Below are 15,901 nucleotides of genomic sequence, written 5' to 3'. Positions count from 1 at the left end.
ATAATTTTAGTGACAGTGTACCTGAGAATGTTGGTTGTCACCATCATCAGAAGTCCACTCTGATTCAGAGTATCCAAGGTCTAAACACGATTCATTGTTTTCAGATTCATCCATAATGTGGTTTACAATCTGACCTGAAGACTTTAAAGCGTTTTGATGAACGATGAGCAGACTCTTGCGGAACACCGTACATGTTCATTGTTCGCCACTGTTGTACCAGCTATTGTTATAGCCTGTCGAAGTACATTTTATAACTCCAAAGCTTAATGGTTTTTCTTCAAAACTTTAAAAGCAGTACCATTGAAATAATTAATAACTGTATATATCTAATGTTTTACTCAAAGTAGTGTTTTGTTTAACTCGGTTTAGTACGTTGACGTATATGAAAGTCGGTTTAGCAAAAATATTAAAGGGCTACAGCATTAATGCTGCTCTCCCTGATAGAGAATGTGAAATACAGGCGACATTAGGATCGCTCCGCCCATAAAAGGGTTAGATTTATTTTCCCAAAGTTCTGGCCAACTAGTTGGTAAACTCAGTGTCACCCTCTATTTGAACATCACCTCTAATCAAACGTCACTATAAGAGAAGGGTTGAAAAATACAGCACCGTGGCATTCAAATAGAGGTTTTACGGTAAGTTGTAATAATAAATAGCCTGCAGGCCTAGATAGATCCCACAAAACAGGGTTTTCTCTATAAATAACAATTTTCTTTTATTAGAACTTACTAGCTTGGCAGTTTAGTTTACCATGAGAGAGCGTCAGGTGTTCTGATTAAGCACAGAGAATAATTATGTTCACAATTATTCTGAAACCAATGAAAGCAGTTGGCCAGAACAGTTGTTAGATTGTTGAGCTGCCAAGCAGAATGTCAAGAGCTTGAATATCATATGATCCGACCTTTTATCCCAAAAAAACTAATCATTGCATCGAACTGACCAATGGACAAAAATTATTATATAAATTATATTATAATTATAAATTATACTTATTATTAAATTACTTATTATACTTATATTATAAATAAATTATACTATAATATTATAAAATTGTATAATATTATACTATTATATAATATTATGATATAATAGTATTATAATATCTTATTATAATATTATAAAGCTCATTTTATAAAGAGAAGAATAGTAGTATGGCAGTGTGTCATGAGAAATCATCAGATGTAATTGAGAACTGCATAATTATTCCAAGTTATCAGAAAGCAGTTGGTGGCTACAGGTGTAGGAGTGCTGGTCTACTATGCTGACAGTGATGAGTTGGAATCTCGTGTGATGCGATCTTTTTTTAATCTCTGACTGTGGCTTTGGACAGAAAGACAGATACAACTCTTAAATAGTTAAGATTTATTCCACCATTGAGCAGCTTCATACCGTATTAGGTAGTAAGGAAAGACTACAGTTTGTATATGTTAGACATATTCCAATAATTTTTCTTTTTAGCACTCACATATAAAAAAGAGTTGAGAAAAGCAATTAGGAATACTCTTTAGTGCTGGTGGTTAGGCTAATCGAAAAAGTTGGAATGTTTTTGTCTATAATCATCTGGTCTCAATTGAAGACCAGATGTGATTCCAACTTGCCACGAGTTCAAAGATCATTGAGATAAACTGTTACCCGAAATCCAACTGTGGTCCAAGCATAATTGGGGTAAAAGTTCCGTGAAAGGAATCCCAATTAAAGATGAAATGTAAAATATATAAAAGTATGAAAACCAACAAATATAACAAAACTACAAGTATTTTAGTCAGTATTGGCATGTTGGTGTCAGTTCTGGCTTTTTGATATATGCATATTCCAGCGGTATGACGAATGAAAACCTGTGAAAATATGGAAAGCCTCTCACTTTCAAAATGATTTTCAATAAAAAGATATTGTGATGCAGTTAACCTCACTGTATACCATTCATTTAAAAAATTCATTGAATGATACTATCACTAGAGCACAGGCTACGCAGGTAAGACATCATGTAATCCTCAGGTGAGAAGCAATGTTTACAGAAGCAGTACTCTAGCCAAAGTCGGTACATTGTAGAATGTGATGAACAGTGATAGAAAGTCTCTGATGAACTGCTCCAGTCATGTACATTTTGAGCAAGCTTGTTGAGAACTTCTGCATAGTGAAGCGCCAAGTCCACTCTTATCAAGTTGTCCACCCTGTCAGCGACGATTCCAATATAGACATCATCTAAAAATGAGTGACAGATCTGTACAGAATGTTGGTGCCAATAAAGATTTAACCAAAAACTTAGTTTATATGGCTAGACAACCCCAACCCCAGCGTTACCTTCATTAGCCAAGTGTATTACTAAAAGAAAATGTTGCTTTTATAGAGCTAGTTGAAAATATGAAAAAAGTACAAGAAAGGACAACTCCATTGCAGGCAATACCCAAGCAAACAAATCAAGTTACAAGGAAAGACAATTTCAATACCTGCAAGGATCATGGAAAAAAATTGATAAAAAGAAAAGACAACTCCGATTCAAGCATTTTCTAACATACTGATGGAGGTTTTTAAGAACTAGTACTTTTATAAAATACAAGAACAAAGCTAAGCTTAAGTATTTAGAGTAAGTACTCAACTAAAAACAGACATGAGATTATAATTATAATCACCATGTTGATAATAGTGGGTGATAACAACTGGTAGTGATTGCTGTCGGATGAATGAAAATAAAAGGTCAGTTTTGCAAAAAAAGAGTTGACTGGTTCTTCTAGGTTCCTTAAATGATACGTTGTTGGGTACATGCACATGAGGGGTTCAGATTCCATTTACATATCAATTCCATACTTAAGAGAAATGCAACAGTTGCTGGTTAGTAAGAAAGCAATTGTGGTTTAGTGGTTAGGTCGCAGGCCTATGTTTAATAGGTCAGTGGTTCAAATCCCAATAGGACTATTGGTGGTGTTAAAAAGGGTGGTGTTAAGAAGAACATCTATCCACAATGCTATTGTGCCCCATCTTGTTGGGTATCCCATTTGTGTTGTCAATGGGTACCCCATCGGCGACCCCATTTGTGCTTCAGCGTTGATAAGGTGGCCTGCAAGACCAAAAACAAAACCTGACAAAGGGTGGAGGAGGTTTTTTTTGAGTCAACGTCCAGCTAGCTAGGTCCCAATAAAACATTAAACAAAAAGCAATGGCAATCCACTGTTGAAACCTGCCAAAAACAGTCATGGCTATAGGAAGTGGGGAGAACCATGGTCACCTACATTCTCACATGATATGGTACATAAGGAGACAAATGATAATTTCAACCTTTATCGAGGGGCACCATTGTACACATTACTTTAGTAGGGTATGTCCATTGACAGTGTACATATGCAAAATCTGTTGCCAGAGTTCTATACAAACCTCTTATTAATCTTAGGCTACAATACCCAATCACCTGCCTTATAACAAATATAAGTTAAAAATAATTTTATTGAAGTCGTTTACAAGTCTCTGATAGAGTAACTACTCATCATTCACATATGGCTGAAATTAGCAGTTAGCAGACAATTTCAAGTATAAAGGTAATCGTATGCCTAAACAGGTACTTAGCATGCACTATATTCTTCGATAAATATTTTTCTACTTTTATCCCACATTCACTCTTCTATGGTACTTTTCGGGATGCTGGCAGCACACTTTGTCCTACATTAAATACATCAGGTCTATTATTTAAAGCTTTGTACTCAATATAGAAGTGATAATAGGTACAACAAACTAAAAAGTCTATGAATCTCTTGGAACATCACAGAAAATAGTGCAACGTAAGGACTTGCTTATGTAGCAGCTGGTTCGAAGAGACTTTCTTACTTTAAGTGAGGAGATATTTATCACCATACACACGCACACGCATGCGCGTGCACCCAAACATAAAATGTTACTTTACATATAACCTTTACGATAATAATAGTGTGCCTGGCTGTAGCCAAGTTTAGGTGTTAGAATAAAAGATTGCTTCATATGGGATTCACACTAAGAGCATTCAGCAGGGTAGACCGACATGCTAACACCTGCCCTACAACATTTGAGCAGATATTATTGTTACTAGTACCCTGACAGTCCTGTGCACCATAAGAGATTTTCAGGTGTAATAACTATACACATAATTATTCCTCATACTACGAGGTTGATGATTGGTGCAGTTGGTGGGGTGCCTAGTTTCTAAGCAAACTATCTGAGGTCTATAGTTTGTTTTCTGAGCCAATTCTGTGGTCTGAAGCCTGAAACAAAGGCATGAGAGCCTGTTCGAGGCCTCTAACCTTTAAGGATGGCTTTAGACGGACACGGCTCTTATTATAGTAAAGGTTGTCTATGCTTTATCGGTGCACCTGATGATCTCTCACAGCACACTAGACTGCAAGGGTACTAGTATGATAGGGACTTAGGAACATATCAAATACAATGGCAATGACAGGAGTACTAAAGAAAACCCATCAAGTGACATGCTAGTAAGTAAAAATAATGCAAAGGAAATTGAAAAAGTAAAGCTACTGAGAGATGTTATTTATTGTACAGTGAGACATTGAGTGATTTTCAGCTGTTCATAACATGTCATAATTGTATAGCAAACCTGTTGGTACCAGATACAGTGGCAGGTATAAACAGACCAAGGAAAAAACAGTCAGGAGATAGTATGAATGCACACCCTTAATGGCTATGGTAGGAGTACACTTATAATAACTAGTAGGCTGGCAGTAGCATTCACCATGAAAGGTCATCAGGTGTAATAAATATGTGCACAAGTATTTTTAGATGTAGGAAAGTGGTCAAGTGGCATAGAAACCAGGCTTGGCTGGGTGTCTGAAAGTATGGGTTGGATTCCCATGCTGTGCAGTTCTTTTTACCTAACGCCATTGTCGTCAAACGAATGGTTAGGCGTGTCTTTTATTACAGTAGTATTATAACAAATACTGCCGGTAGCAGCATATTATACTGTGATGACTTGTAATTATCTACCCATCATCATGTTCATTACTATTTAATTGCTTGAAAGTACTCGTAACATGAGTTTTATATGTTTAACTTTTTGTAATATTTTATTACTTTATGATTCACCCATGTTTTAGTGGTAAAAGTCTACATTTTTCTTAAATGGACAATTTGTAGCTTCACATACATTTTTGCTAAAATTCAGATTGGGTGGAACCATGTTTGCAGTTGGCGATTTTGGTTTCTGAGTAAGGGCTTAAATGTAGCTGACACAATTGATGAATGGTAGCAAAAAGGAGTAGAACATCACAATATATACAGTATACCATGCTAGATAGCAATACTACTACTCTGTTGGCGTTGGAACAGAAAATGTCCTGAACATAAAAGCCTCAGGACAAACGATAACTAGTGTTTATAGAATATAAATGATATTAAAAATATGAAACATTACCCGTGTATATGTAGGGTGTGGTGAAACATTACCTGTGTATATGTAGGGTGTGGTGAAACATTACCTGTGTATATGTAGGGTGTTGTGAAACATTAACTGTGTATATGTAGGGTGTGGTGAAACATTACCTGTGTATATGTAGGGTGTTGTGAAACATTACCTGTGTATATGTAGGGTGTGGTGAAACAATACCTGTGTATATGTAGGGTGTGGTGAAACATTACCTGTGTATATGTAGGGTGTTGTGAAACATTACCTGTGTATATGTAGGGTGTTGTGAAACATTACCTGTGTATATGTAGGGTGTTGTGAAACATTACCTGTGTATATGTAGGGTGTTGTGAAACATTACCTGTGTATATGTAGGGTGTGGTGAAACATTAACTGTGTATATGTAGGGTGTGGTGAAACATTACCTGTGTATATGTAGGGTGTTGTGAAACATTACCTGTGTATATGTAGGGTGTTGTGAAACATTACCTGTGTATATGTAGGGTGTGGTGAAACAATACCTGTGTATATGTAGGGTGTTGTGAAACATTACCTGTGTATATGTAGGGTGTTGTGAAACGTTACCTGTGTATATGTAGGGTGTGGTGAAACATTACCTGTGTATATGTAGGGTGTGGTGAAACATTACCTGTGTATATGTAGGGTGTTGTGAAACATTACCTGTGTATATGTAGGGTGTTGTGAAACGTTACCTGTGTATATGTAGGGTGTGGTGAAACATTACCTGTGTATATGTAGGGTGTGGTGAAACATTACCTGTGTATATGTAGGGTGTGGTGAAACATTACCTGTGTATATGTAGGGTGTTGTGAAACATTACCTGTGTATATGTAGGGTGTGGTGAAACATTACCTGTGTATATGTAGGGTGTGGTGAAACATTACCTGTATATATGTAGGGTGTGGTGAAACATTACCTGTGTATATGTAGGGTGTTGCGAAACATTACCTGTGTATATGTAGGGTGTGGTGAAACAATACCTGTGTATATGTAGGGTGTGGTGAAACATTACCTGTGTATATGTAGGGTGTGGTGAAACATTACCTGTGTATATGTAGGGTGTTGTGAAACATTACCTGTGTATATGTAGGGTGTTGTGAAACATTACCTGTGTATATGTAGGGTGTGGTGAAACATTAACTGTGTATATGTAGGGTGTGGTGAAACATTACCTGTGTATATGTAGGGTGTTGTGAAACATTACCTGTGTATATGTAGGGTGTTGTGAAACATTACCTGTGTATATGTAGGGTGTTGTGAAACATTACCTGTGTATATGTAGGGTGTTGTGAAACATTACCTGTGTATATGTAGGGTGTGGTGAAACATTACCTGTGTATATGTAGGGTGTGGTGAAACATTACCTGTATATATGTAGGGTGTGGTGAAACATTACCTGTGTATATGTAGGATGTTGCGAAACATTACCTGTGTATATGTAGGGTGTGGTGAAACATTACCTGTATATATGTAGGGTGTGGTGAAACATTACCTGTGTATATGTAGGATGTTGCGAAACATTACCTGTGTATATGTAGGGTGTGGTGAAACAATACCTGTGTATATGTAGGGTGTGGTGAAACATTACCTGTGTATATGTAGGGTGTAGTGAAACATTACCTGTGTATATGTAGGGTGTTGTGAAACATTATCTGTGTATATGTAGGGTGTGGTGAAACAATACCTGTGTATATGTAGGGTGTGGTGAAACATTACCTGTGTATATGTAGGGTGTGGTGAAACATTACCTGTGTATATGTAGGGTGTGGTGAAACATTAACTGTGTATATGTAGGGTGTGGTGAAACAATACCTGTGTATATGTAGGGTGTTGTGAAACATTACTTGTGTATATGTAGGGTGTTGTGAAACATTACCTGTGTATATGTAGGGTGTGGTGAAACATTACCTGTGTATATGTAGGGTGTGGTGAAACATTACCCGTGTATATGTAGGGTGTGGTGAAACAATACCTGTGTATATGTAGGGTGTTGTGAAACATTACCTGTGTATATGTAGGGTGTTGTGAAACATCACCTGTGTATATGTAGGGTGTTGTGAAACATTACCTGTGTATATGTAGGGTGTGGTGAAACATTACCCGTGTATATGTAGGGTGTGGTGAAACAATACTCGTGTATATGTAGGGTGTGGTGAAACAATACCTGTGTATATGTAGGGTGTGGTGAAACATTACCTGTGTATATGTAGGGTGTGGTGAAACAATACCTGTGTATATGTAGGGTGTTGTGAAACAATACCTGTGTATATGTAGGGTGTGGTGAAAGAGAGATTGTAAACCTGTCTGGCCAGGTCAGGAGTGAAAAAGTAAACCAAGCCTAGGCACCATTGAGGAAATGTTGAGAACTTATAAGCTGTTACAGGAAGGTACCATTTGCTTCTGTTCCAACGAAATGGTTTTCCTTTTCTAATTTGACCTAGAAATACAACAAAACAGAAAACAGAGTTTTTAAGTTGCGTTTCTAAATGATTTGAGTGCTGAAAAGGCAGCTGTGCCATTGCCAACGTTTTCAAGATCTACTGCATTGTATCTAGCAAATGTAAAATGCTTTCATATCTCACTCAGCTGAGAAGCTAAAATTTTAAATTTCTCTGCTCAGCTGTCCTGGCAATATGTTGTGAGCAGGACTTTTTGCATTTGTAGCTTATACGTCTGCTCACAATTCAGTCTACTTGAACTCTCTCTGACAGAATTGAGTAATTTACATTAGGCTAAAATCTCTGCTGCAGGGTAAGTGTATAGTCTTCCTGCACGAAGTAACTCCATATAATGTGAGTATACTGTCTACCTGCATGAAGTAACTCCCTATAGTGTGAGTATAGTGTCTACCTCCATGAAATAACTCTCTATAGTGTGAGTATAGTGTCTACCTGCATAAAATAACTCTCTATAGTCTATAGTGTGAGTATAATGTCTACTTAAATGAAATAACTCCCTATAGTGTGAGTATAATGTCTACCTGAATTAAATAACTCCCTATAGTGTGACTCTACTGTCTACCTGCATGAAATAACTCCCTGCAGTGTGAGTCTACTGTCTACCTGCATGATTTAACTCCCTGTAGTGTGAGTAGACTGTCTACTTAGACTGTCTCTCTGTAACATTCTGTAGAATGAATTAATAGTCTACATAAGCCCGTTATAAGCTGAGTATACAGTCAACCAGCATATACCAACTACATGTAGCTTGGATTGAAACCATAGTTTACCTGCATAGAGTAAGTTATTATAAGAAGAATTGAGGTTAAATAATTCTTTCCACATTGACCCAAAATATCTAACGTTTAACATGACATCATCATCTGCTTTCATCACAAGTGTTACATGTGGACAGCCTTCTTCACTCGTTATCCACCTACATAAAAAAGAAGCCATCACTGTAATGCTGAAGGTTACGCAATCTGGCTTGCTTGGAACAGTTTTTTTCTTTGTAATTTTTAGGTAGCAAGGTTCTACCAAACTTTTTCAGACCCATTCTGTGAGTCTAACTATGGTTAGCTGAAACTCTTTGCATAGCCAACTAGCATACACCAATAAAATTGATGCACTTTCAAATCTTCTGATAATGTCAGTAGCTTTTGTAATTGTAATTGTAAGGACCATAAGGTACATCCCTTTTATTAATTAGATTCAAAAATGCAAAAAATCTTTCTATTGATTTAAAATCATTTTTTACAAATGCATCCTTTCTCAACCTGTCTTCTGTAGACAATACTCCGTTTTTATGGCTTAAAAAATTGCTTATTTTGTAAATGCTTTGCTACATAGTTTAATATTACTTAATTTATGTAAAAAAAATTATGTTGTATTGAGCAGAAAAACTGTTTGTTTCAGTCTTTTAAAAATGTTTGAAACTGCTTGAGTAAAAATGACAAACATTGCTTTTATACCTAAATGTCGTATCCTAAGCAAATGAATTTTTTTCTAAACTTTTTTAATGTTGTATTACGTATTATGTTTGTTTCGAATTTGACACTTTGTAAAGTTCCCGCCTCACAAAGCTGCTGAATAGAAAGCTTTCGATTTTTAAAGTTTTTGTCTCACAATTTATATGAAGAGATACAAAAATTGTAAACTCTGTGTTAACATATAGACCATTTATAGCACCAAGGTTCATGAAATAATTTTATTGAAGTGTTAGATGTAGGCCTTCTTTATTGAAATAACAATAAGATTGTAAAAAAGGGTTCAAGGCTTAAAAATAGAATTACGGAAAATCTTTTTAGATTTTATCGAAAAGCATCAGTATTTTTCTTTATTTTGAGATTGTTTTTGGTGTTTGAGGTTATCTGATTACCAAGATGTTTTAAAATTAAAATAGATAAAAATAGATTTTAATTAAAACACTCAGTTCAAGTGAAAGTGTGATTATGACATCTACAGTTACAAAGAGACTGACAGAACAGGCGCACGTAACACTTTACAATGTAATTTGAAGGTAAAATCCGATATCAACTAACACATTGAATAACAACTAGTGACGTCATTTTGTAAGTATTTTTCTTCTCAGCATTTTGATATCAATCTTGTTTAAACTATTTGAATCTAAAATTTTCCTGGCAATCAGATCACCTCAAACATCAAAAACAATCATGATACAAAAATACCGATACTTTTTAAAAAATCTACAAAAGATTTTGTAAGTTCATTTTCAGTAACTTTAAATTTGATCATCATAGTTTATTGCTTTATGCACAGTTAGCTGGAAGTTGTGAGTACATGAGAAGATGAAACCTAAAAGTCAACATCAAATTGCTAAAAAGCGTGTTTTTCTTACCTCATGTTGTAAAGAGCTTTGTAGGTGTTGTTCCTATAGTGATCAATATAGTTGATTTGCAGGATGTCACTAAACATTTCTGCTTCATATCCAACTAGAAGTTGGTGAGTTGCCATTACAGACCGAGCTACGATGAATATCAGTTTTATTTGGAAGTCTTTTGGAAGGAAGTTGTTTAATAGTTTTGGATTGCCCCAAGTATTTCGAATAATTTCTCTTTTCTTCTGATTCTGCCAAAGATTCATCAAGAATGAAAGTTCAAGATTCTATAAAGCATTAAAGAGTCACTCTCGTCATATTTTAAAAGATTTTCTCAGAAAGTATAGATGTTTTTCTATCATTTTAAATTTTTGTTGTCGTTTGAGGTGACCTGATTGCCAAAACGTTTCAAGAAAAAAATCAACAAAGCTCGATTTTAGTTCAAACGCCAAGAAGAAAAAGACCTACCCATACTTCCCCGAAAATGGTTTCAATAGCCGTGCTTATTGTTTATAAGGGATAAATATAGCATAGGTTACTCATATTTACAGAGCATTTGGAGAAAAACAGTGAAACAAATTTTAACCAATCTATCTTAAAGTCATTTGAAACTTTTGTAACGATGTATTTGATGCTATATTTTATTTCAGCTATTACCGGTATATTATTTTAGCAAATAAAAAATAAAATAAACGTCGATTGAAGTATATATCCCTGCAAACTGAATTGGATGGCTGATTTCATAACTAGAGACAAACCAGAAGTATGACTATTGAAATCATTTTTCCTCGGAGCATTTTAAACACAATCAAGTTTTGTCGATTTTAATCTTAAAACATCCTGGCAGTCAAATCACCAAAAGCAATAATAATGAAATATTTAATGATAAAAAGTATTTACGCACTCAGATCAAATCTCCTAAAACTGTCTGAGAGTGACCCTTTAAATTAAAACACGCTTGTCCTATTTTTTGAATGCTGTTCAACAAGATACTGTTACAAAAACCTCTTCAAATCGTTAAATAGCTTAATATATGTCCACCCATGGCTCATATATAGCCTTGAGAAAAGAAAAATTTGAAAAAAAAACATTTTATAGTTTTTTACTCTTGGCGTTATCTGATTCTTATGTTAACGATTTTCATTGTTAAGGGTAAGAAATATAGTTAACATGTATATTTCTTAAACGCAATAATCAAGGAGCCAATATTTAATCTGCGTATCTAGAATTGCTTTCTCAACCATTGTATGCCACTTTGATAATCGATAAGGTAGCGCACACTTTAAGACACCAATCAACTTTATCATTGTTCAGTCTCTCTCCTTCCCTAAGAGCGGCTAATTCATTTTAACATTTCCCATAAGCTGGTAGATTCATGCTTTTAAACTCATTTGCGTGGCTTCAAGGTTACATATAGAATTATTATTTAAAGAGAACGCAAAGGTATCAACTTGGTTTAACAAAGTTTACCACGGTTATTGTATCAGTGTATATCTATAAAATAAGATATCTTCCCTTTTTATGTGTGTTAAAACACATGACTAAAGGAATATGTCTTCAGCTATTTGCACACTGTCATTCCAATACTTATCACTAATTAAAATCTAAAAAAAAACCTAAAAAAACTTTTGGAAAAATCATAATAAAACTAAATACCGACAACCATTTTGGATTATTGAGGTTTTGATAAGAAATGACGTTTTTTTAAAAGGTATATATCATGACAATGATACATGGCAGGAGCTTTTAGCCCCTGCCATTAAAGTATATATAATTACATACAAAACATAGTGTTATTATGGACAATCAAATAAAGTTAAATATTAAATAAACTTTAGTTTAAATTAATTGGCACTATCTAACTAACAGTAGAACTGAGCGTATCTAAACCAACTTTTGTCGCCGGTAGAAATAGGAAGCTAGGAACAGATAAAATGGCCTAGTTGGTAAGCTGACTTACCCTAACAGAGCTGTGCACTGCTACTAGCAGCGTATGCCTTGCTTCACAGGCTCTTGGCTGGATATAAAATGAGAAGTTGTGAAAGTTGACTATAGTGCTTCCATAAGCGTTGCGATCGTAAGGTACTTCTTGCTCTTCAGCCAAAGACCCCTTCAGAGAAGGTAGAATTACCGAGAATACATGCAGAACTGCCAGTGTTACGCCGCAGATATAGCAGCACTGAACCATCATCTTTGTTCTAAAAGCGTAGAGCAGGGAAATTCAACTCGGTTTTATAGTTTTTATGTTCATGCAACGTTTAACAATGACCATCCATTTTACATCTTTCTCTGATGTCAAAAAATGGGAAAAAGTTTTTAATTTTTTTACTTGACTCATTTATATTACTGTAGCTGTGTTGTTAATATCAAAGCTTCATGTATGTGATTATACAGCGTGATGTACTAGAATGATGTGGCTTCATCCTGGAAACAGCTTCCAGGTATCCTTTTGCTATTTTGTTACTGACATCTGTTGTTATATATAAATATCAGATGATTTGAATTGAATTGAAAACACTATGATGATGAATTGAGAAAACTAAACTTTGTATGTGGTTTGTTTGAAGTGTCTAGCAAAGCTGAATTTTAGAGAGACATTTTATTGTTAGATTCCAACAACGTTTGAGCTTGATAGATGCTCGTTAAGTCAATCATGGTATTCCTGACATTTTGAACACATTTGTGGAAACTCAAAGTGTTTTGGAGTGTTACCAGATGACACCATGCTTTAAGGTTGAAACCTCCCTAACTGGTAAATATTGATTTTCATTTTAGAAATCATAGCAAAAGGGGGTTTTGTTATTTGAAATGCAACTTTGCTTAGTTTTTAGATTTCAAAACTTTGAATGGAGTACAAAGTTGCAATAAAGCAGTTGCAGCTAATTTTAGTAGTTTCAATAATATTTAAGGAAGTCAGTAGACTTCATGATAGCTATTAGCCTGAAGGAGTAACTTAAAGCGGCTATAAACCTTTTATCTCTACTCATAAAATTAGATAAAACTAGCAGTGCTCAAACTATTCAAAATTCTGACATCCGTTAAAACATACAAGTGTGCTGCACAAGGTACTGTTAGCTGAAAACAAATGATGAATTGTAAAGTTCTATAAAACTAAGGCTACACATAATGCATAGCAGCACGAAGGGGCTGGCACAAAAACTAATGCAAACAGAACATGTTCTTAAAATGCTGATAAAGTACGGTAAAAATATAAAATAAAATAAAGGTAAACCTCTATTTGAGCGCTATGATATTTTATTTTTTAACCGTTCTCCTATAGTGGTGCTTTATTAGAAATGCCATTCAAATAAAGAGAAGCATTGTATTTTTCAAAAGTTTGGAAAGAAAAATTTAACCCTTTTACGAGCAAAGCGAGCAAAGCAAAATATCAACCATGTTAAACAAGGACCTATACTATTAGCCTGATACAGTTATTAATTATTTCTATGGCGTTGGTTGCAAAGTTTGTTTTTTTTAAACTAAGATTTGGAGTTAGAAAACAGATTTCGATACAAACAGCAACCACAAAAGAATCAATGAAAGAATTAATTGTTATTGATGTAATCGGGTAATCACTAGTGATAATTTGGGGACACTTCTCTACTGATCACATGCTATTATGCTTTTGTAAAGATAAAATAATGTCAAAATGCCTGTCAAATAGAGGTGGGGTTCAATTAAAGGGTGACGCTCTATTTTTCAGCCATTCTTCTATAGTGGTGGTCAAATAGAAGTAGCATTCAAATAAAGTTTTTAAGGTATATTACAACTGATAAAGGAGAGGCAGTTGATTAGCACAGTTGTTAAAGATTTGAACCGCAAATCCCAAATCATGAGTTTGACTCCTGTACAAAGCAGACTTTACAAAGTCTGGCTTAGGACAGACAGACAAACACAGCTCTTATTATAGTAAAGGTTGTTATAAGAAAAATATTTTGTGCAAACAACACTCAAAAGATAGCATCAGCAAAGCGCTCTCTAAGAAGCACCAACTAGGGAATCCTGAATGAGCCCCTAATTAGAAAGATCTTACAAGGCACAAACCAAAAGTGGTTTCTAGCAAGCATTGGGCAGAACAAAAATACTGCGCTATAATGTACTACACTGTGTGAAAATACTATAAAAATAGAGCAGTTTTAATGGAAACATTGACCATTTTCTGATGGCCAAGTATCAGCTACATAATTAGCTGTCATGTGTCCGTTACCATGATTAGTTTAGGTTTAGAAAAAGTTAAACCAATGATTAATTTTTACACTCATAAATCATTTGATCATTAATGAGCAGAGTATTTTAATCACTAGCTAGTTGATGTGACATTCCATGTTAGTTTTTTTATCAAGCTAAGTTGTTTTTAAACAAATTCATTATATAAACCATCTTAAAGTTATCATTATAAATAAAACTACTGGTCAGCCAGATGCAACAAAGGTTGTCTACAAGACTAGTTAGTGTGAATATTAATCCGAATACATAACTCATAGGTTAAATCTTCAAACTATGAGAGAAAGCTGACTATATTTTGAATTATACTTAATAGATAAATAGAGAATATTGAGCCCGAGTGGTGACATCAGATAATCAAAATACTTTTTCGTTCTTTTTCATTTTGCCTTTTTCATCACGCTTCAATTTAAGCAGTTTTCAAGATATAAAAATAATATTCACAACAGAACCGTTATTTTTAACCTAACATAACATATAATAATATAATATATTTGCAACATAATATACTCAATATGATGTATTGCAGATTCATTTTATGTTGATATTTTATCAAAATGTTGTATGAGCAAACCTTAACACGACTTAATCTAGCGTACTTTAATCTAGCACATTGATTTTTAAGGTTTGCGCATGTTTTTTATATGAAGTGTTATGAGGTTCCTTTTGATATAAACACAAAAATCATATGCGATCTTACCTATAGGTGCCGTATTTCATAATGCATCTAGAGATTTCGCATTTACGCAAACCAGTGTTTTACAAAGAGCAAACGTCCGGAGGTTACCCGCTGTTGAAGCTTACAAAAGTGATGAGCAATAAGCTGTTACAAGCACTACTCTGCTAGTACAATCAATAAGTTGATGTGCAAACAAAAATCTATATTATCTATTGTCTATTATCTTATCATAGTAGGTTCACTCATTCCACTCAACACACGCAATATTGAATAGCTTCATTGTATTGATTTTTAAGAAATTTGGCGGCTCTCAGTAGCTTATAGTCTAGTAATAAATGTGTTCAGCATGTCTTTCATCAAAGTAGATAGATTGATAGATATTAATTTTATTTACACCGATCAATGCCATTTAGAGCAAATTAGACCAAAAAACTAAAAGAAAAAACAGTCAGGTAATTATGTGTATTGTAAAAAAGCTCTTTTTGTATAAACTGTTATATAATGTAAATTGGTAAGATGTTGGTGTCTGGTATAAGGTGTTGTGGGTTTTTGGGAAAGTAGAAATGTAATGGGTGGTCAACCAAATGAAAAACACGATTGGAGCATTTCAAACAGCAAATAATCAAAAACACATTTAGCTCCTCAGCAGTAAGGGTATTTAGACACTGTTAGTAACTGTTCATAGCAGGTAGCATAAACTTATAACTGTCTGGTTATTTTGGAAAGAAAACTAAAACTATTTAGTATCTAGTAATTTTTCATTTACAAAATAATGACATAAAAGTAAAAATGAAGCAAAACTTCTACCTTAAAAGTCTAAA

General features: G+C 34.5%; 1 protein-coding gene across 1 annotated transcript; it reads right to left on the bottom strand.

Moving 5' to 3' along the window:
- Positions 1-1,933: 1,933 nt before the first annotated feature.
- On the bottom strand, positions 1,934-12,368 carry LOC137388521 (beta-1,3-galactosyltransferase 5-like). Its single transcript, XM_068075007.1, has 5 exons — positions 12,138-12,368; positions 10,199-10,428; positions 8,631-8,776; positions 7,662-7,838; positions 1,934-2,202 (listed from the first exon to the last, which is right to left on the bottom strand). The coding sequence occupies exons 1-5, from the start codon at positions 12,366-12,368 to the stop codon at positions 1,934-1,936; spliced, it is 1,053 nt and encodes a 350-aa protein (XP_067931108.1).
- Between the last annotated feature and the right edge of the window lie 3,533 nt (positions 12,369-15,901).

The sequence above is a fragment of the Watersipora subatra genome, chromosome 2 (genome assembly GCF_963576615.1).
Source record: "Watersipora subatra chromosome 2, tzWatSuba1.1, whole genome shotgun sequence".
Classification (NCBI taxonomy): domain Eukaryota; kingdom Metazoa; phylum Bryozoa; class Gymnolaemata; order Cheilostomatida; family Watersiporidae; genus Watersipora; species Watersipora subatra.
The sequence above is the reverse complement of the archived record's forward strand: the minus strand, read 5'-3'. Positions and strand labels throughout refer to the sequence as shown.